This window comes from Xenia sp. Carnegie-2017, unplaced genomic scaffold (genome assembly GCF_021976095.1).
Source record: "Xenia sp. Carnegie-2017 unplaced genomic scaffold, XeniaSp_v1 HiC_scaffold_13, whole genome shotgun sequence".
Classification (NCBI taxonomy): domain Eukaryota; kingdom Metazoa; phylum Cnidaria; class Anthozoa; order Malacalcyonacea; family Xeniidae; genus Xenia; species Xenia sp. Carnegie-2017.
Window position 1 is genome coordinate 426,111 of NW_025813436.1, and position 21,525 is coordinate 447,635.

General features: G+C 35.6%; 2 protein-coding genes and 1 long non-coding RNA gene across 9 annotated transcripts; all 3 read right to left on the reverse strand.

The window, feature by feature from the left end:
* Positions 1–1,764: 1,764 nt before the first annotated feature.
* Positions 1,765–3,618, reverse strand: LOC124457935. The gene is made up of 3 exons (XR_006952895.1): positions 3,231–3,618; positions 1,912–1,997; positions 1,765–1,817 (listed from the first exon to the last, which is right to left on the reverse strand). It is a non-coding gene; the product is annotated as an uncharacterized LOC124457935 (long non-coding RNA).
* Positions 3,619–7,330: 3,712 nt separating this feature from the next.
* Positions 7,331–19,327, reverse strand: LOC124453590. 7 transcript variants are annotated; one of them, XM_047004387.1, is made up of 9 exons: positions 19,237–19,327; positions 18,359–19,127; positions 18,077–18,161; positions 13,296–13,991; positions 13,159–13,227; positions 12,527–12,662; positions 12,348–12,458; positions 7,653–7,735; positions 7,331–7,578 (listed from the first exon to the last, which is right to left on the reverse strand). In XM_047004387.1, the coding sequence occupies exons 4-9, from the start codon at positions 13,461–13,463 to the stop codon at positions 7,531–7,533; spliced, it is 615 nt and encodes a 204-aa protein (XP_046860343.1). In that variant the 5' UTR covers positions 13,464–13,991; positions 18,077–18,161; positions 18,359–19,127; positions 19,237–19,327; the 3' UTR covers positions 7,331–7,530. The 7 variants fall into 7 exon arrangements, with proteins under 7 accessions (XP_046860343.1, XP_046860352.1, XP_046860376.1 ...); XM_047004396.1 differs by lacking the exon at positions 19,237–19,327 and having other exon boundaries at positions 13,296–13,699; positions 13,776–13,991; positions 18,359–19,136; XM_047004420.1 differs by lacking the exon at positions 19,237–19,327 and having other exon boundaries at positions 12,548–12,662; positions 18,359–19,136.
* A 15-nt stretch (positions 19,328–19,342) lies between these two features.
* LOC124454399 lies at positions 19,343–20,833 on the reverse strand. Its single transcript, XM_047005213.1, has 5 exons — positions 20,121–20,833; positions 19,982–20,050; positions 19,841–19,900; positions 19,539–19,586; positions 19,343–19,444 (listed from the first exon to the last, which is right to left on the reverse strand). The coding sequence occupies exons 1-5, from the start codon at positions 20,211–20,213 to the stop codon at positions 19,343–19,345; spliced, it is 372 nt and encodes a 123-aa protein (XP_046861169.1). The 5' UTR covers positions 20,214–20,833.
* Between the last annotated feature and the right edge of the window lie 692 nt (positions 20,834–21,525).

Below are 21,525 nucleotides of genomic sequence, written 5' to 3' on the forward strand. Positions count from 1 at the left end.
AGGTAAAAAAATTCATCCGTGCTCAATCGGCTGTTATTTTTTGTTTCATTGTTGTTGTTAATTAATAGTTTTAATTGTGAGTTTTTAAAGTATTTGTTTACTTTAGTTGCCTATCTTTTGTAATTATTAAACTGATAAGACACGTCACACTTCTTCAAAATTTCTTCAAGCGAATAATTTTTATCATAACTGGTTCCTAGCTTCTAATCAACTGACTGACGAACAACTCTCTATTCCTTATACAAAAGAACAACACCTACTAATTTAATTATAACAGGTTTATTCATTTTAAATCATGCAAGAAATCTTAGAATGATAAAATCTAGCTCAGCCCCATAACTGATTCATTACACTTACGTCTACGCAAATATATTTACCTTATTAATCGATGGTTTTTGTTGAATGTTGAGCCAATTGTTTAGACCTGAGAAAATGGCATCATTAAAAATTCGCTTTTACTAATAATCACTATATCACTTTAGTTAAGTATTTGTACTTTGTTACAGCCGGTGAAACTACCAGTGATTCGCTAATTGCATGAATTTTCGCGGCTGAAAACTCTTTGCCTTTCTTGCGTTTTATTTTGCTTGGATTCCATCAGAATGGTATCCGAATGTTATGACGTAAGCATTCTATATTTGTCAGGGCTCACTGATATGTATATATAACTTTGCATTAAATTAAAGGAATGAATTATAATAATAATTGTTAAAAAATTGAAAAGTTTCGTGGAATGTAAACATGTCATCGTAAGGTAATTCTTTACTTACTAAAAAAGGTTAAATCAACGAAAATCATTAAATGACTTTTTTCTTCCCATTAGACACATTTGTATCGATTTTTGCTAGATTTAGTATTTAAAACTTCGTGAAACTACATTGATTAAAGTTTTGATGAAAAACTAAGAAATAAAAGATGTTTATAATTGTTTGATAAGACTTATGCAAACCGAGGGAGAACTTAAGGGCAGATAAGTACAAGCACGAGACCGAAATACATACACAAAGACTTTAAAGCCAAGTATTTGAAATAAAGCCAATTTTAAAAATGTTTAAACTATTAATCACAATCGAGATGATTGGTGTTTATTTCAATTCAGTTCGCTTTCACTTCAGTTTAAAAAAACGACGTGGCTAAAAATCAACTTTTCTCGCAGCTTTCTGTACGCTAAGCGTAATAAATGTCCATATCACCGTAAATCGTGAAAAAAGGCAGACATTAAAACTCAAAAACTTACGGTGATTCTTCTTTTATTCAACAGCATCATGTGCTGACTATATTTTTATCGAGAAAAAGGTAGCAATGACGTCTAAATTGTGCAACGCATTTAAGAATAACATAAAAATTTACACTAAGACTAAAAATCATATAGTTACCCGCGCAATTTGACGTAACAATATTTAGTTACCAGCTTTCTTGCTGCTCATTATCTGACAAATAAAATGGCGTTTATATAAACATGGCAGATCATTATGTATGCCACCTGCATAAAAACCATAATGATAGGCAATAATCTCGCCACAATCTTCATTGCCATTGTTATTACTAGGTTTGCCGTCCCCCCAGTTGGTGAAAACCGGAAGACGGCCATTGGTAATGTAGAATTTCAAACCGAGGCCTGGAGCCGTCTTGAAGAAACCAATAAAAGCCTTATTTATCCCTTTTTTACTCATTTCTGAATAAAGATAGTCATCGTTTGTCTTTGAGAAGGGAACTGCAAGGTCAGCACCTTTATCTTGACAATACTTTCTTGCATTAAGCCTAGGTGGTTGTGTGATTACTGAAATAGTAACAATTTCCATGTACACACTCCCAACCTATATAAGAATTTTAACTGTTTTAAACATTTCTCAGTTAAACTAGTTTCTTATTCAAAGACAATATTCGTGCTAAACTCTTAGGTGCACTTACCATTCACCTGACTCGAAGTTCTGTCCAACACAAACAGCAGTAGCAGTAATTTCATGTTGCTGTTCATTTTCTCGATGATGTTATTTCTATAAAAATGGAAAATGTAACTTATTACTTGTGTACTCGATATATTTTAAGTGAATCCTATTTCTTTGAGAATATTTTATTGTATCCTATATTTTTAGTGTTTCCCGAGATATATCATTGTGCATCTTATTCATTTAGTTTTTTCTATTCGAATGATGTAGCGTTAAGACGAAACTTGTGAATATTACAACCCGAGTGATACACAAGATAAGGAATCAGACAAAAAGTTTGTTATCAAATCCGGCAGAGACAGAAAAGGGTTATTCCCTCCCCCACCCTTTATAAATTTTGCCGACGTTTTACTTTCTGAAATCAGCCCCCGTACGTTTACTTTTTAACCAACTTCAGTGCTAAGAAATTCCCTATAAAAGTGGCAGAAGAATGATGTAAGAAAACTTGGGACGCTAATAGTGTGTGAGTTACATGATAGTTCATATGAATTGAACAAAAGCAAGGCGAAATAGAATTGAGACCAATTGAAGGTTTGCGTTTTGGATCGATCGACTTGCCAAGCTAAACCCAAAGTGACTGCGGTGTGTGTGTGTGTGATTGGCGACGAATTCAAGTACGTCAAAGTATATAGTTGCAGCTCTTAATAGTAACGCTGAGACAGCGTGTACATTTGGAAGAGTGGCAAGGACACAATGAAAAATGCAGTAGAAATGCTGAGCTTTTAATTTGGAAGTGTGAGAACTTATGTCCCCGAGATAAGCTCTGTCATCCTACTCTTAGGCAAATTTTTTTAATTCGCAATTTTTCGAACAGATGAAATGTTAAAGATCTGTGAGAATAGTTTGTACACATCACAATCTCGTTCTATACAAAAACACTTCGGTCCGATATTTCTCCAAAGGACAAAAAAACCTCGCGCTTTGTCAACAAGTAATAATAGTTGATTATCACTGATATTTTATGATAAAAATAGCTACTCAATGTTTTAAATACTCTTACCAAACTGTGTAAAGTACTAGTTTTAAAGGACGTAAACATTCACAGAAATGGCGTAAAACGAATTTAAACTTCTGTTTTGAATTTGAAGACCATCTCACGAATTACCATAACACTTAGCGTATGTAGCAAAAGAAACAGATAATCTAATTTTCTTAACAGATCTTTTCTGATGGCCTCGAAGAAATTATTTCCTAAACCTTTTTTTGAGACATTGTCCATCACAGCATTTGTGTTTTACGTTACGCAAGTCATTATATATGAAATGGTTATGAAGTACTCACGTCTTACGTTTGAGTAGCAGGACAACGTTTACAAGATTTGATTGACAGTACGGAAAGCAAAAACGTCTTGAGCAAAGTATCTCATCCAAGCGCGCCGTCTTGCAACCACTCCGTTCAACGATTTGACGGATTTGACATACGTATGCAAAAATTTCTTTTAGAACGCATATGGTAATTGGGTCACATGAAACAGCATTTAATATTAATAACAATTGATGAAATATTATAAAGTTTTGAAGAATGTAAACATGTCAATGTTGGGTAATGCTTCACGTAATAAAGAAACCAAAAAACACAAAAACATTCAGATGACGTTTATTTGTTTCTTTCTATAACCAAGTACACTTTCACGAATTTAGTATTGAAATCTTTTTGCAAATATGTTGGAGTTTTGAAAACAAGCCTTCCACACAATGTTTATGGTGCATGAGATGAAAGAGTTAATGAAACGTGCATTGTAATTGTTAGTGGTGGAATTTAATAAAGTATATGGTTTAAGGCCGAGACTATCGTTACATGTTTGTAGATGTAGATCGTCCAGGTTAGTAGAATCGTGAGAAGGACTGTTGATGCTGATTTTGACTGATGTTTCGAAGATAAAGTACCGCACAGGTTGTCGAAACGTCAGTCAACATCAACAATCCTCAGGATTTTACTAACCTGGACGGTCTGCATCTACAAACATGTAACACTAAATCATCTCATAAAATCAATTCTTTCTCCTGTCACTTTTTGACAGAAGTTAATTTTCATTTCCTCCTTCAGTCTTCTCTTGCATCTAGTATTCATTTTGAGGAATTTAATGTGTCTTAGTTACTAAAAATTTACTATTGACCATAAGGTGTTCGTTCTTACAAATCAATCTCTCCCAAAAACTCTTAGACAGTAATAGTCTTCTAAATCTATCACGTTTTTTGAGGAAATCTGGCAAATCCAACTTTCGCTACATGTTAAGATCTGGAAAAATGGTTTTGACTGCAAGATAACTTAAGTCATTATATATGTCATTAAGTTGCACGAAAAAGTATTATTGTTATAAGCCTCGTGCATAAGCCCTTCCTTGTATAATCTAAACCTATTAAAACCGTATTTTAAGCATTTCTAGAAATTGTGTCAGTCAGCATGAGCATTTTATAACTTACATGCATGTCAAATTTCATTTCTTAAACTATTTCCATGTACTGCGCGTCATAAGTTGTCACATGGCTGGGAATAACGTTCCAGCATCCCAGCATTCAGTGCGTGCATTAGCAGCGTCTCCCAACAGTTTTGAGACTCTTGAAAACTGGAAATTTTCGTTGATTTTGGGCGAATGTCACATGCTCGAAATGTTTCTCACACGAAAATGTCAACTGCTTTACTCAAAATTATGCAATTCGATCATCGAGGGACATTTCTCTAAGCTGGCTACAAACGTCCAAGAATCATTTGCAAATCTTGGGAAAATCATTATATGACAGTAGATAGCTTCCCCCTCTAAAACCTAGCAGTGGCTCTTCCGTTCAAAAGTCAGACTCACGTAAGGAAAATAGCCGCGACCAAAACACTCATGAAAACAGGAAGTTTCATAAGATGATATAACTAAAATTGTAAATGAACCCTTCAGTCATCAGTATGTTTGTAAACCATTTACATTAAGTCATCAGTATGTCAAGAAAACAAACAACAAATCCACCCCCCAATTCATCACATTTGAAAGCTTTGGCCATAGTTGTTTATTACATTAAGTGATGAGAAATGAAGGCCTGAAGTAACTGAAAGCCTTGCAAAGGTTGCTGATAAACTTCATCGCATGTAGCTTACTGAAGAAAAATTAATATAGAAACAAGGTTTTCCCCCAAGTTAAAAGGGAAGCCATAGAACCCACCAGAGTAAACTCGGAAAATTGGCAACAACTGCAACCCAAAAGGTGTAGAGTTCCTTACTAAATGGACTAATCAGTTGAGCAAAACTCTCCTCCAGTTGGCAGAAAGCTTCTCTGAGGCGAAAGCAGAGAATTATTTGTAAAACAAGCTCTTGATACTTTATCCTTAATTGCCCAAGCGAATAGAGTCAAAACAGAGACAACGAGAATCAACGGACTAAACCTAAACTCAACAACAAAATTATCACGTGTTTGACTTGTAGTGCAAAGAAATAAAATTCAAAATTTAAAGGAGACGAACCTGTATGCTGATTTTTGATGTGATTTTTGTGAATTCTATCACTTGTGATGCAGAAAAAAGGTGATCACATCCCTCTACTCTCAAAAGTCCACCCTTGACACCTACCATCATTTGGCCAGTATGCTTTAGAATTTGAATGCTGGGTGCTTGCTACGCAATCTCATGTGATTCCATTGTTCTTGCATTTCAAGTCATAGTATTTAAATCAAACATCTACATAAAACTATGCATTCTTTCATTTTTGAATTATAAATGATATAGTTGTTTTGATCATAGGCTAACTTGCAATTAATTGACGAACGTTGCTCTTGGTGAAACAACACGCGATTTGATTGGCATAAAAATATTTTTAGCGGTGGGTTAATTTTTTATAATGAACGGGCGTAATTAAACGTAATTTCACAAAAAATTAAATAAATTTCCTGAAGCCAACAGAAAAAGATTTGTACAACGCAAAATTATAAAAAAACTATGTTCGTGTGTGCGACTAGGAGAAGGAACACTCGTCAAGTGAGTTAGAAAAGGTTTTATTTCTTAATTTTGTTCCATCCAGATAACAAAATTTCAAATGATTTATTTTCCAAAGACGAAAACCAGAGAAGAAGTATAATTAGAATTTGAGGTACTAAAGACTTAAATGTTTCTTAAACAATAATGTAATTCAGCCTTTGAGCTGCGAAGTAATGTTAATAAAATGATTAAAAACTATCAATGTCATATATTAGTAACGATCGGTTAAATCGGTCCGTCTGCTTGTAAATAAACACGCACAGTGTTTATGCAAGCTTTTGACCCTTATCTATCAAGGAAGACTGAGACAATTTACAGCACATAGATGAAAAATAAAATTAAGATATGAGTTAAAAAACAACGAATACCATTCCTATGACAAGGCTAGAAATCATCTATATAATGAAGGAATAAAACCAAAGGAAATTAAAACAACAAAATCGTATTATTATACTCATGAAATTGCAGCATTACGTCAGAGAAACACAAGTAAAAGGTGGAAACAAATTAAAAACCTAATGGGTCAGAATTATGCAACAGGAGCGGTACTATCAATTCTTGAGAGACAATGGAGATATAAAGGTATTAGCACTGCACATACAGTTAACGGTCATTTCTTGGTTATAACAGAAAACTTCACAAACACATTACCTTCTGGCACAAATCAACAAGTGCAAAACGAGTTACTTGTTTTTTAAGAAGAGGATTATTAGTCGCTTTTGGTTTATAGGTCGGTTTGTAAATCATATTGCAGATTGATCTCGTATGTAATCAAGTATGTAATAGGTATTTATGTAAAATTAATTATTCTTGAACTTTTCTATTCAGTGGTTAGTACTGCAAAAGAGTTTTCAATAAACAAAAATTATTAAGTTGGCTCCTTTGTTTACGGCATTTAACCCTTTGCGTGAGGTATCTGTCCCACATCACTATACTTGTTTCAAAGAATCACACTTTTCTTGCCTTATTCTTTTTACATATTTCTGACACACTTTTGCAAAATTTCTAGATTATTTTTATTGTGAATGTTCCCATCTCCACACCAAGGTCAAGAATTTTTTGACTTTCTGAGAATGTTAAACCAGCTAGGCTAAGCCGAAACCTAGACAACAGACATGTAAGTACAGCTACGTGCACATTGCACAAGTGAGTAAGAAAACCATTTAGTTTTCCTAACTAGGTGGCTCTCCTTCGATGAAATTTCTGTTCAAATTACATAGATTTTTGAGGTTAATTTAAAAAATCTTTACGTTCTTGCTGAGGCCTAGCTGAATGTGAATACGACATAATATTCAAAAATGGGATAAATTTTGACAAATCTAATTGCACTTTACTCCTAAACCGCGAAAGGTTGAATGCTAAAACGATTGAAGTCAAAGAAGAAGTTTCCAAACATTCCGTGCATGTTAATAAAGTTAAACTAAATTGCTCAGCAAAAGCAAATATATAATAGCACAAGACACACTTCATGAGTAAGTACAAGTGTGCATAAATAAATTATAGGGAGAACACGTGCATGATTTAAAGTTGAACTATATATGTGTGCATGTGCATGTGCGTGTGTTAACTACAGTTCATACATTTCCTACTAGTAAAATGATCCTCGACATTTTCCAAGCTATATATTAGGTTTGACGTTGTGGTAGCTGTGACGCTTGCACCATTGTCTGGTCCTGGAAAAAAAACTACACAGTTACCATTATCAAAGATGGTTGAGTGGTTCATTATTAAGACGTACACGACCAACCCTTGTAAGTGGTGAATCTTGAAAATAAAAAACGGAAGGTGGAGGTGGAGGTTGAGGTGTATATCCATGTAATTGCCATGGGACTAAAAAAACGTTATAAATAAATGAATATGTTATAAATAAGATGTTATAAATAAATGAATATGTGCACTTTATACATTTTTCAATGAGCATACTGTTGATATTTGAGTGATTCATTACAATCAGAAATCAGGAATACATAGAATAGAAATGTAATTGATAGAAAAAATAGTCATGGCTTCCCGTATAACATAACATGTGCTAAGATAACTTAAATACTTCATGCAATAATATTATAGTGTAACATTACATCATCAATAATACTTCATATTGCTAACACTCCCACTTAATGTGCACTATAAATGTTCTTTAAGAATTACGAATTCTTAAACTAAAATTTCTTTGACACCTAACATGTCTCGAAAGTTTTGGAATGTTTGCTTTGGTAAACTTTTCGTCATAACATCCGCTAACATCTGATCTGTACTACAGTATTGAACAATAATGGAATTATCGTTGACCTTTTCTCTAACAAAATGATACGCAACGTCAATATGTTTAGTGCGATTGTGAAATCGTGGATTCCTCGAAAGTTCAATTGCCCTTGGTTATCTTCGTTCAGTGTAGATGGTTGATCTTGATTTATTCCAATATCCGCTAGTAAACGTCGTAACCATATGATTTCCTGTGTTGCATAACTTAGTGCAACATACTCAGCTTCAGTCGAAGATCTTGCAACACAAGATTGTCGCTTGCTGCTCCAGCTGACGGTTGATTTGTTTATCTGGAACACGTATCCTGATGTAGATCTTCTTGTATTTACATCACTTGCCCAATCAGCATCTGAATATCCAACCACTTCGCATGTTGAATCTTTGCTTTGAAAAACAAGACCATAATTGATTGTGCCTTTTAGGTATCTCAACACTCTTTTTGCTCCCTGCCAATGCTCCTTTCCTGGCTTTGACATAAATTTTGAAAGAATACCTACAGCAGATGCCAAGTCAGGTCGAGTTGCCGTTGTCACGTATGTCAAACATCCGATAAGTTTTTGATATTCATGAATATTTGTTGCGGTCTCTTCTTCGGGCAGATTCTGAAAATGTTTTCCAGGTTCTAACGGTGTCGAAACAGGTTTGCAATGTTCCATGTTGAATCGTTTCAAGATTCCTTCCAAATATTTTGATTGACTAATTGTCAATTTTCCCCTTTTTCTGTCTCGTTTGATCAGCATACCAAGGACATGTTTGACTTCATTTAAATCTTCAACTTTCAACTTTGATGCAATGGCTTTCTTCTCCACCTTCAGCATTTTCGTAGAATTGGAAAATAGGAGAATATCATCTACATGAATAGATAGTATCACGAAATTCACATTTCCATCTTGCTGTTTAATAGATTTCATGTACAGACATGGATCACAGCTCATTTGATTGTATCCTTTTGACTTCAGGTATGAGTCGATGGCGCTGTTCCAACATCTGGCTGACTGTTTTAAACCATAGATGCTTTTTCTCAATTTGCAGACATAGTCAGGATGCTTCTTACTAATATAACCTTCAGGTTGTTGCATATAAATTTCTTCATCCAAATTTCCTTGTAAAAACGCTGTTTTAACGTCCATTTGGTGAATTTCCCAGTCTTTTGCATTCGCTAAAGCTAACAACGATCGAACAGTTGTATTTCGTATGACAGGTGAAAATACTTCATGATAGTCGACACCTTCAGCTTGTGAATAGCCTTGTGCAACTACGCGAGCTTTATATCTCTGTATTTCTCCATTTTCGTCTCTCTTCACCTTGAAAACCCATCGGCTTCCAACAATATTCCTATTATCTGGTAATGGGACAAGTTCCCAAGTATCGTTCTCGATAAGTGAATGAAATTCGGAGTCGGTTGCCTTTCTCCAGTCATGTCCATGTACTCCAGAATATGCTTCGTTGATGTTTGCTGGTTCGTTGATTTCCGCAGTTAAATCATTGGCGATGTAGCATTCTTCATCAAACCTTCGGGGAGGTCTTCTTTGTCTCCTTTCACCAATGTTTTGTACTTCATTCATAAATCTCTCCTCGTGCGTTACTCCCACTGGCTCGTTATCGTTGATTTCTGCATCCATGTTGACGTTTTCGATAATTGGATTCAAATCAAAATCTTTACCTGCTTGCGTTGGAGTTTCTTTGATAATCACCGGAACATTTTGCTCTTTCTTTTGATCAAATGCAGTCAATGGTCTTTTGTCTTCACCAAAGTCATGGAATTGTGTTTCCACAAACATTGCATCACGGCTACGGATGAATTTCAATCCAATAGGGTCATAAAACTTGTACCCTTTGTTCCGTCAGGGTATCCCACAAAAGTAATTTCCGGGATTTTGGGTCTAACTTCTTACGCTGGTTCTCTGGAATATGTACATAGCTCACACAACCAAATACTCGTAGATTAGCTACATCCGGTTTTCTTCCATATAGACATTCGTATGGAGTCATATCCTTTACTGATGTTGTAGGACTTCGATTACGTAAATAGACGGACGTATTTACAGCCTCAGCCCAAAATTCATTTGGCAAATGTGAATGAGACAGCATAGAACGAGCAGATTCAACAATGGTACGGTTCATTCTTTCTGCAATGCCGTTTTGCGCCGGATTATGAGGTACACTTAACTGATGGATGATACCATTTTTCTTCAGGAAATCTTTAAATTGCTGTGAGCAATATTCCCCACCGTTATCAGATCGTAGGGTCTTGATAGGTTTGCCAGTAATGTTGCGAACATGACTATGAAATTCCTTGAATTTCTCTAAAACTTCGCTTTTCTTCTTTATGAAGTAGATGTACGTATACCTTGAATAGTCGTCGATGAATGTGATGTAGTAGCGCGATCCACCAAAAGAGTTTACAGACATGGGACACACACATCACTGTGTACAAGCTCAAACGGTTGGTTGGCACGGTAATGGTCATCTTTCGGATAAGAACACCGATGTTGTTTCCCCATCATACATCCCTCGCAGAATGAGATATTTTCATTTACATCACTCATTCCTTTAACCAAATCTCCATTTAACAATTTACGAACATTGTTCATTCCCAAGTGCCCAAATCTGCAGTGCCATAAATGCAAGCTTGAATTTGATGCGTCCTTTGCAATGTTCACATGTTCATGTCCAATCCTTAATTTGTACAATTTTCCATGTATGTCCCCAACAGCTAGAAGTTTGGAATTACGAGATATCTTACACTTGTTACCTTCAAACATAACAGTAGCTCCAAGTTTTATCATGGCATAGACTGATAGTAGATTCTTGTCCAATTCTGGTAAGTACAATACGTTGCGTAATGATATGTTCTGAACGTGATCATCAAGTATTGCTTTCAAATGATAGGTACCTTTTCCATATGCCAAGATTGATCTATTATCACCTAGATTCACCACCGAGGGTTGCTTGAATGTCACATAATCCGTCAGTGCTTCTCTTTCATATGACATATGCTGGGTAGCACCAGAATCTATGATCCAATCTGATCTTCCAATAAGTTCAGATCCATTGCTTATCAAGGCTTCATCCTCATGCACTTTGTCATCTTGTCCTTCGGCACAGTGCGCTTGAGTGTTTCTGTTTGCACCATTCATAGTTTTCTTGTTTGGACAGTCACGAGCATAGTGTCCTTTCTCTTGACAATTGTGACATTTTCCTTGAAAAGGCTTTCTGTTGCTTCCATCGTTCTTCCCTTGTTTATTATTTTTATCACCACGATTCCTACCACGAATAAAATTTCCTCTATGAGCAGAATATGCATCTTCCTTAGTATTCTTCAAATCATTAGTACGGTCCACATCATTCAGAATTAAGTTCTTTACTTTTTCAAAAGAGATCTCTGTTTCTCCCATGGCATCTAAGGCTGTTATTAATGGTTAGTATTGCTCAGGTAAGCTAGCTAACAGCGTCATAGCCAATTCTTTGTCATCCACGCTGACTCCCATTTCCTTGAGTTGCTCATGCAGCGATTTGAGATGGCTGATGTGTTCAAGCACACTATCTCCAATATGGTATTTACAGGAATAATACTGTTGGCGTAGTCTCACCTTCTGAAGAAGTGATTCTCGTGCGAATTGATTTCTAATTGCATCCCATGCCTCCTTGGCAGTTTTCGTATCTCGCACGTGGATCTGTTGCTCGGGCTCGATGGCCAAACAGATGTACGTCCACGCTTTCTTCGCAGCCGAGTTAAACTTCCTTCGCGTTTCAGCACTAGCATCCTCATTTGGAAATTCAGCTGTTCCTCCGCATGCTCGAAAAGATCCAGACTTTCCAAATACAGCTTCATGTTGAAAACCCATGAGCGGTAATTACTGCCGTTCAGTTTCGCGAACCTTAACGCATTCGACATATCCGACGTGGCCATGCTTAAATTTCGACTATATATTTTATTGCAATGACTTTTCACTCAAATAATGACCTTCTACGTCCTGGGCCCATAACCTGTTGATATTTGAGTGATTCATTACAATCAGAAATCAGGAATACATAGAATAGAAATGTAATTGATAGAAAAAATAGTCATGGCTTCCCGTATAACATAACATGTGCTAAGATAACTTAAATACTTCATGCAATAATATTATAGTGTAACATTACATGATCAATAATACTTCATATTGCTAACACATACTTGGTTGTCCTTGCCATCTTGAAGATGGAGTGATTTGAGCAGTCGAAGGTGGTTGGTCAGAGTTCAGTAGTCCAGGAAGAGGAGATAGAAGATTGGATTGTCCTCGAGGGGCTAAATTTAAGTAAAGGAGGTAGACAATGTATATCTGAAACAAGTTAACTATATATAATACATATTACCTTGATTATTACCAAGCTTACCATGCATTCCAAATTGTTGAGGGTCATCAAACAACATTTGGTTACAAGGAGGTTTGCTCGATGAATAAGAACCACGTGGTATGGCTGAATTCCTCTTGAAAAAGTTTTCCACTGGCTATATATGAAAATTGCATTATATTTAACGAGAATTATTCAAATATGATTCACGAGTTATCTTATACTTCATGTCCTGTGTTAGGACTCTTTGCTCATGGGCGCATGTGTAATGATTCTACTCTTAATGTTTCCTGAACATTGTGTGCGCAAGGGTCTGGAAACAGGTTGTAGTGGTGGACATACAACTTCCAAAGTTCCCTGATATTTACGCATGGTGACATTCTGCTGACTAAAGTTGTGTTGAGGTGTTCTTCAATAGTTAGAGTATCATAGAAATGCTAATCACACTTCATCACTCAAATAATTTGAAAATGTTAGCCGAAAGTGCTCCGTATTTGTCTATTCTTTAGATCAACAGTTTCATCTGAGTTGCGTCAAATGTTTCTAAATTTTGAACTTTTAAGAATGTATTAGAAAACATACAGTTTTTAACGTACACAGATAGACTGCTCTTCACCCAACTCTTTATTAATCAAACCTTAATTTCAACATACCAAAGCGGTGTTTCCCCCAAATGACTCTTGAGCAGAGGATTCACTATACTCGCTCATTTCCGATGGTGTCTACAAAATAAATTATTGAATCTTCAGTGTTATCTAAGGTCGAGCTACACAATTTAAAATTTTTGTACCTTTCGCCTTGTTTCTTCTTCACTTGTTTCTTTCAGATTTTTATCACCAATTATATTTTTGTCATAAACGTCAGTATGTTCTTTTATGCAAAATAGCGAAGAGCAATCGGACCATTTTTCAGCGATGACAAATGTACCATCTTCTTTGGCCAAAACAACGACCTGCATCTCACGAACATTTTCAAACTGTATCAAGTCATCTCTTCCGGTAGTCGCGTCGTAAATTTTCACGTCACCATTTTTATCCCTGATAAGATTTTAACCATGACAGATTTCGTCAGTGTGATAAAGTAAAATGGCTACTTTGCGCCCAGAAAGTTTAAAAGCTTTTTCTGCATTTTCAAGCGAAATTTGTTCATTCATTTCCGGTTTTGGGTATATTACATCTAAACAGTTTTCCTTTTCTAGCAAAGAAAGCACTTTAGTACATGACTATAAAACAACTTCTTTTTTCAACACATCTGCCAATTCACTTCTTACTTTAGAGACCAAATCTCCAGTCTGCCTCCATTTATAGTTCAATTTTTTCCATGTTATCTCCACCAATCGCATGTCGAACAAATAATTAATAATTTTCTGGGACACCCTTGCCGGGCATAAACCTGTATTTTCATACTTTAGCGCCAAGTGTACCGCATTCATTCCGCATGATGAGTACTTGCACGTAAGTACTTTTTCAGGATCTACGCCTAAAACCTATAAAAATATTTACTGTATTTTAGGTATAACACAACTGAATTAACGGCGAGATGTTCCATTTTATAACGCAAATATTTTGAAGTTCAGCTATATAACGGTAATTTAAAAATTGACGAGGAGAAAAAAATTTTGAACAACACGCCTTGAATGCATCTTACCAATTCAACGGCACCGATACTTGGGTAAGGTTTACAAATGCAAAAGGAACTTCTGCATGGGTAACGTTGTCCTAATCAAATTTCAGATAAATTATCAAGCAGGAATACTTGGTTGTTTTGATTAAAGTCACAGCTCATCAGCATGCTAAGAAGCACGAATAATTTAATTTTAAACAGGATAGCCATTAGAATTTATGCCATCTGGTTTAGGCCGTAGAGACTAACCTCCGTACCTCTACTCTAGGAGTTCAGTTAGAAATAATTGAACATTTGGCATATGTTATGAATGTGAAATAGCTTAGGTTTTGCGACATCTCAGTCTGCTCTATTCATTTCATTTTCCCCACCCCACCTCCCTTGATGTTAGCAACTTGAAAAGGGGGAAAAAAAGGTCGTCGCTAAAATTTAAACTGAAGGAGGTGGGTTTGTGTATTCGTATATTAAGGTCTGTGCTGCGATACAGTCCTGAAATGAAAAGACTTTTAACATCAGTCAGCCTGATGGCAAAAAACTCACGTTTTCATGTCAGTTAACACATAAAGTCACTAAAACTATTCGCTACTTCCGTGCGTGTCGAATTTTTCCCCTAGAGTATACCTTTGGTGAAAGTACAATATTTTTGCAAAGAGAGCAACACAAATAACAAATGCCAACAAAGCACTGGTTCTCAAATCATCTAAAACTATTATTTCGATTGCATAAAAGATACTATTAAAAAAATTATAGTCTTTTCAGATCGTCTATAAATCCCTAGTGTGGGTTGCGCCACCGGCGTGACATGGGCAGGAGTTAGTATTTTTTCTGGCTACGTCACTGACTACGAGTTAAATGTAGTAAGCCTTATGGTAGTTTGATTTTGCCAACCATTTTCATTGCTGCTATTAAGTATCGCTGTCTGCGCGTAATCAGGGTTTACTACCTTTATGATCAGGGTTTATATCGAAGCACAAATGTATTGCAACGCACAAATTAAATGATAAATACAAAGATTAAGACGAGTGTTCATTGCTGTTGAGTTTTTTCCTCCTCCCCGGTGAAAGTTTAATTCCGAAAAAGAAACCCAAGTGGTTAGATATATTGCAGTGATGTTTTGAATCCTAAGAAAGTTGCTTTTATGATGAAGAGAGCGAGATCACAAATAGTCATGTAATTATCACTTAGTGTACGTCCAACTCCATGAACTGAAAACGTAAAAACTCCATCAAATACTAAGAAAATCCTTTAGTCTTTGCAGGGCGGATCCAGGATTTTAATTCTTTAGTGGAAGGGCGTGGTCGAACAAAATTTTAATAAACGTGGCGCACTAGCTAAAAATCTGCTAACGCAACATTGCCACATGACGAAATTATGGCGACTGTTTCAACCTCATATCTGAAGCCAATCAGCATGCCTAGGAAATGGCACCCTCACCACGTGAAAATGCAATTCGACATGGACAGCCTCAACGTAATGAGAAGCCTTTAAACAAAAAGAGAGCAGTCTGGTTTTAAGGCGCCAGATACTGCCTTTCACACCTTTGCAACAAAGCAACAGGAGTTTGATTAGAAAAGCGACAACGTGGGACATTTCAAAGATGTAAAATTGTTCAGTTTTCTACATAATCCCTGTCATTCTAATCTTTTAACCTCGCCCCAAGAATATGCACACACATAATCTGAATCTAATGGTTATTTTTGCCGAGCTAAACAGAAAAGTAAACACAAACCACCGCTAAAGAAAACGTCGAAACGCTGACCTAAACATTCAATTTCCATAAATTTTGACGATACTTCAAGCTCAAACTGATTTCTTTTATAAAAGGTATTGTTTAGGAAAAGATATGCTATTGACTGGTGACACAGTTAACTTAAATTCCTTTGAGAGCGTGACTCCAAATGTCAGTAACCCTGTTAATGATGAAGTTAAATATTTGGTCTTTCATAAGGTCAATTGTTCATTCACAAGTATCACAATTAGACAAAGTTGTTGTTATTCCCAGATCAAAACGCATATGCATTAATTAAGACCTTACAAAGGTGAATATTTCTTGTATGTTAGGCAACTTCATCAAACGCGCATCATATATATATTTTAAGATGTAGATCGCCTGTTAGTATAGTCCTTAGAAGGACTGTTGGTGTTGATGTTGACTGACGTTTCGACAACCTTAGTGGCGGTCATTTTAAAAGTCTAGTGACAGAAGATGTTGTATATTTGTACCATTTTCACAGAGATAAAGCAATTGTGCTGTGTATCACATAAATTGACGTTTTCAATGTTCCTTTAAAAAGTGCTACGAGAAAGAGATGAAATACTACATCCAATATTCCTAATTCAAACTTGAATAGACATATTAAAATGATGCAACATCATACAAATAATTTCAAAATTTCACGCAGGCTCAGAGGATTACCCATAATGAAATTATTTAATATACAAAATTAGTACAAGGACACGTTTGTCACTAAGATTTATGAGATATCATGACTATATAAAAATTAGAAGCTCTTTCTTTCCTTCTCGTCAAAACTATAATGACCAAGCCTAAAAGAGTCAAATTTTTACAGTAAGAAAGTTCTTTAATTTGACTAAAACATTTCTGACAAAGGGGACAGAACATGAATTACCAACACCACCTTTTGAGTAAGAACCAACCTCCTGATGATATGAAGAATCATCACGGTGCCTCTAATGCTAACCCAAGTCTACCACAAAGTTTAATAGTATCAATTATTGATACAAGTTTTCCCTATTTTGCCTGATGACTTGCTGTTTGTGCTCATCAATCAACACCTCAATCTGCAGTCCTTCTCCTGATGCCTGACCAACTAATGACAAATATTTCTTACGTGTGCTTTCGTGCAAACCTGCTCTGGTGAGAGCCTTAGAACTCAAACCAATATGGCGTTTGAAGCAAGCTTTAGCATCAGGCCAATATGTCATTGGTTCACTAAAAAGTTTTTTAATTTTTGTATTTTTATTCGGAAGCTGATCACCAAACAAAACACAAGGCAGACAAAAGCACCATCCAAAGAGGGGAGTAACACAACCAAGAACAATCTTCCAGCCACGAATAAAGAAAAGATCGACCATCAGCTGATTTAGGAAATGGGTAGGATCTATTGGTTTAAAACATTGTGAATGAGCTGCAGCTTTTGAGAATCATTCATATTTCTAGCTTTTCTCTAAAATATCTCACATCATTTGGATATTGCTGTGAAAATCTAATGAAAATGATTGCAAAAGTTCTTGTTTTGGGTTATGTATTAAACCAAGACTAGTGATGGCAGGCACCTTTTGTGTTGATTGTGTTTGTGTAGTACTAAATAATTTGGGCAAAATAAATTGTTTAGCCTTATTACTTGCTGGGGTTGAAACTGGTTGAAAAAAATTAGAAATGTTAACAGTAGAAGACTCTCCTTTCAACTTTGCCTGAACATGAGGAATTTTCTTGTTAGCTTTTTCTAACAAAGCAGAAGCCTTTCTTTAGTTTTACTGATAGGTTTGAAAATAAGAGGTGCAAAGTGATTTGGCTTAAAGACTTTACTAGAAGTCAATAGAGTTGTAGAACAAAACAAGAGGTATAAATAGTTATATTGAGTAGGTGGTGTTGGTAAAGGAAGGCGAGGTGAAATAATTTGGTTGAATAACAACTTAAAGAAACTTCTCCACAATCAGGATACATCAAAGAAATGATTCTATTAGTAACTGAGGAGAGAGCAAGTATACACAAAAACTACCCCAAATTTTATCTCTACAGTTGCAAAGAGCTTCCATTTTAACAAGATCAAGCCCTATAAACGTGAATCCACACTTTCAAAACAACAGGACATAGCCAAAACATTTTTGCACTAACAGAGACCTTGTCACCATGCTTCTCTAAGGTGGAAGTGAATATTGGATGATAACAATAATAATTTGCATATATAAAAGCTCTATAGATACCATAGCTCTCAAAGTGTGAATGAGAGCATTGCTAACCAAGGCCAGAGAAGCAGAGCTGTATAGACAATTTCCAGATGGTTCAGATCTAATAAAACAGCAGTCGAAAGATTTCTTGATTATTAAGACTGCAACAATTTATGCAATGTCAACAAAGCGAGTTAAAAGCGATCATTTCAACAACAATGAAATGACAACAAATCGGCAGTTTTGGTCTTAACGTGTCATAACAACTACGCAATTAGGCATATTCATTTCTACTTATCTTAATTTAACTAATTTTACCTTAGAGCAACCGATGGCTTCGTATTGTCGGCCTTCACATGATGAGGCAAATAGCCTGTCTCAGCATTTACATAACGATACAAAGATCGTCCAATTAAAGGAAAATGCTCTTCAGGCATTAAGAAACGAGAAGAATTATATATATCACATAATTCCTCAAAGGTCTTAAGCAAAGCAACATCATCACTTTTTTTTAAGTCAGAGAGAACCCGATCTAAAATACTGCTAGAGTTAGCCATGACGATCGATAAATATTCAAGCGCAATGAAGCAGACAAATATATTCCGACTAAGTTCGCTACAACAACCAATCAAATCTGAAGATTCGGCAACATCATATACCAAAAATAGATATATCCTGCAAAAAACTAACAATGTTGACCAATCACAAGCTTTAAATTGGTATAGATCCTGCAAGAAATCTCCACCAATTACAGCTATATAGCTGGTTCGTCTGGGCAAATCAGAATCACAGAATGAACATAGATCCTGCAGATCCTGCACGATACGCTAACCAATGAATGCTCGCAAATTGATCAATTTAAACCAATCAAAATCGGTATATGGACCCAAATCCTGCGGAAATTTTAAAGCACTCAAGTGTTATAATTTAAGGAATACCCACGGAATTTTTTGAAAGTGACACGTTAATACGTTAGTCGCCCGACTTAGTTGACTAAGTTTAAATCCGCCTCTGCCTTGCAACTACAGCGTCCTGGTAGTTTTGACATAATCAAAGTCCATAACCGTTGTAAAAACGACATAATGCTCTGAAATGAAAAAAAGCAACACTTAACCTAGAACTATACCATGACAAGTGACAGAGTAAAATTGCTAAGAATGTCTTGTGAAAGGATATTTCAAAAACACCTTATTTACCTTTGAGAAACTTCTCACATAATCCAGGAGTAATGGAAAAAAGCGATTGCTTATCAAATGACAATTATTGACATTACCAGTCGACCACAGATCATTCTTTTTGGATTCATTTTTTGGAATGTGGTCTTCGTGACAAATTTGCAAGTTCATGTATTGAAACAACAGTCTCACTATCCGCATAATCTTTGCCTGCATTCAAATCATCGACCTTAAAAGATTTAAAAATTGATCTTCCAGAAAACACTAACTCAATTTACAGTAAAACAAGCATGAAAAAATAAAATGAAACTGAGCTACAATACTTGGTTGTCTGCTCCTTCATTAAGTGTGTTTGGAATATGATTCCAGGACTGAAAAAATAAAATATTGTAAACAAATTGCTGTCACGACATCGACATTTTAATAACTTAAGTTGGGTTGAGGTGTGTTTGATAGTTTGATAGTAATATTATGATTTTGCATTGTTGTAGACCACACAATCATTTGAAAATGCAACAAGAAATCACTCCGTCATTTTCTGACCGCCAACAACTTCTCATCAATTGTATCATTCCCCTGCTTTGGACTTCAAAGAACATAATTGAGGTATTACAATTTTCTATACCTGAGAGATTGTGCTTCCTTCACTATCAACAGCCACTGGTTTTATCCTTTCGGTCAACTGCTAGCAAAACATAAAATTGACTTCAGTTTAGTCAGGTGGTCGTTGTTTAATAAAATAAGAAAACACACAAAATATACATACCAAATACTTGTTTGTCATATTTGTCGCACAAACTGAGTGCTCACAACATTCAGACATTTCTAACGGTGTCTATAAAATCACGGAATCTTCAGTTTTATAAAAGGTTTTATTGTTTTGCACAAAAAGACAAGCGTCATACCTTTGCAGGTCTTGCTTCTTCTCCATTTGTGTCTCTATTCTTTTTAACACGCATCATATTACTTGCATGACTGTCATCAAGTTCTTTTTGCATAAATCAAGGAGCAGTCTGCCCATTTTCAACGATGACAGCTTTACCGGCTTTTTAGCCAAAACAACGACCTGCATCTCACGAATATTTTCATACTGTACAAGCTCATCTCCACCGTTTGTTGCGTCGTGAATTTTCACGTTACCATTTTCATCCCTTATTAGATTCGCACAATAAGTCTTTTCATCAATGCGATAAAGTAAAATTCCTGCTTCACAACTACAACTTTCAAAAGCAATTTTCGCATACTTCAACGAAAGCCGTCCATCCAAACTTGTTTTATTGAATATTGTATCTAAAAGTTTCTCTTTTTTTAATACAGAAAGTTCTTCACCACATTGCAGCAAATTATTAGGTTTTTGCAATTCATCCTCGGTATCAGTCATTACTTCAGAGATCAATTCCTCCATTATTTTCTTTCCCAACGCTAGTTTTGCCAATGCTATGGCCAATTTTAATAACACTGCCTCCTCCAGTTTTGTAATATAGTAATACAACCCGATTTTTTGCATCACTTTTGCTGGACACAGATTGCAATTTTCAAGTTTCAACATCAGGAGTAGAGCATCTTTTACACTTGGCAAGTGATTACACGTCAGCAATTTGTGAGGATCTACTACGTAGGCAACCTAAAAAATGATGTATGGTACACTTGTGGTCAAAAACAACTGCTCAGGTTTGTCATTATAGAGCTATAATTGCATGAGTATGTAAAGACAATAAATGAAACCGATAAATCAAATGAAATATGTTTAACTTTTGTAACTTTTCGTACATGGCAGGCCTTTTAATCCTCCTTCCTCCCCTTATGTTTTTAGGCAAGAATTTTTCCAAGCATGGTGGATACTGTTCCACAATTCATTCTCGAGATTTTTGTTTCGAGTCAAAGTTTCAACATGTCACTAAAAAATTGTTGGCTTATTACGTAAACCCATTAATCCGTAACTTGCCTAGTTTCTTCTTATCAACGAAATAACTGTTCGCTCAGTAATTGTTATTGTATTGGGTAAGCAATAAAAATTTGAGCAGTTGTTTTTGACGTCTAAAATTCTTGAACACTCAAAATTTTTAGATAATCCTTTATATACATTGGATATTTTTACCATCTAATTTACTCAAGGAAAAAATCATCAAATTTGAATTTTGAGTAGCTTTCACTTGGCTAAGTTTTAAAACATTGCATAAACTTTCCTTTTCCTACAAAATGATACATCTACTGAAGTTAGCATCTGAGCATCAAAGAGATCCTCGCACACAATACCAAAACAACAAGAATGAATTCACGTGATTATGCTAGCCAATACCATTTCTTCAA

Coding starts and splice junctions, on each gene's coding strand:
- LOC124453590 (XM_047004387.1), bottom strand. CDS start 13,463: ATGCAGGTCGTTGTTTTGGCCAAAGAAGATGGTACATTTGTCATCGCT. Junction 12,663..13,158: donor TTGGGGGAAACACCGCTTTG/GTATGTTGAAAT, acceptor TTTCATATATAG/CCAGTGGAAAACTTTTTCAA. Junction 7,579..7,652: donor AAGATTCACCACTTACAAGG/GTTGGTCGTGTA, acceptor TTTTTTTTCCAG/GACCAGACAATGGTGCAAGC.
- LOC124454399 (XM_047005213.1), bottom strand. CDS start 20,213: ATGCAAAAAGAACTTGATGACAGTCATGCAAGTAATATGATGCGTGTT. Junction 20,051..20,120: donor AAGAAGCAAGACCTGCAAAG/GTATGACGCTTG, acceptor GTGATTTTATAG/ACACCGTTAGAAATGTCTGA. Junction 19,445..19,538: donor ATGAAGGAGCAGACAACCAA/GTATTGTAGCTC, acceptor AAATCTTTTAAG/GTCGATGATTTGAATGCAGG.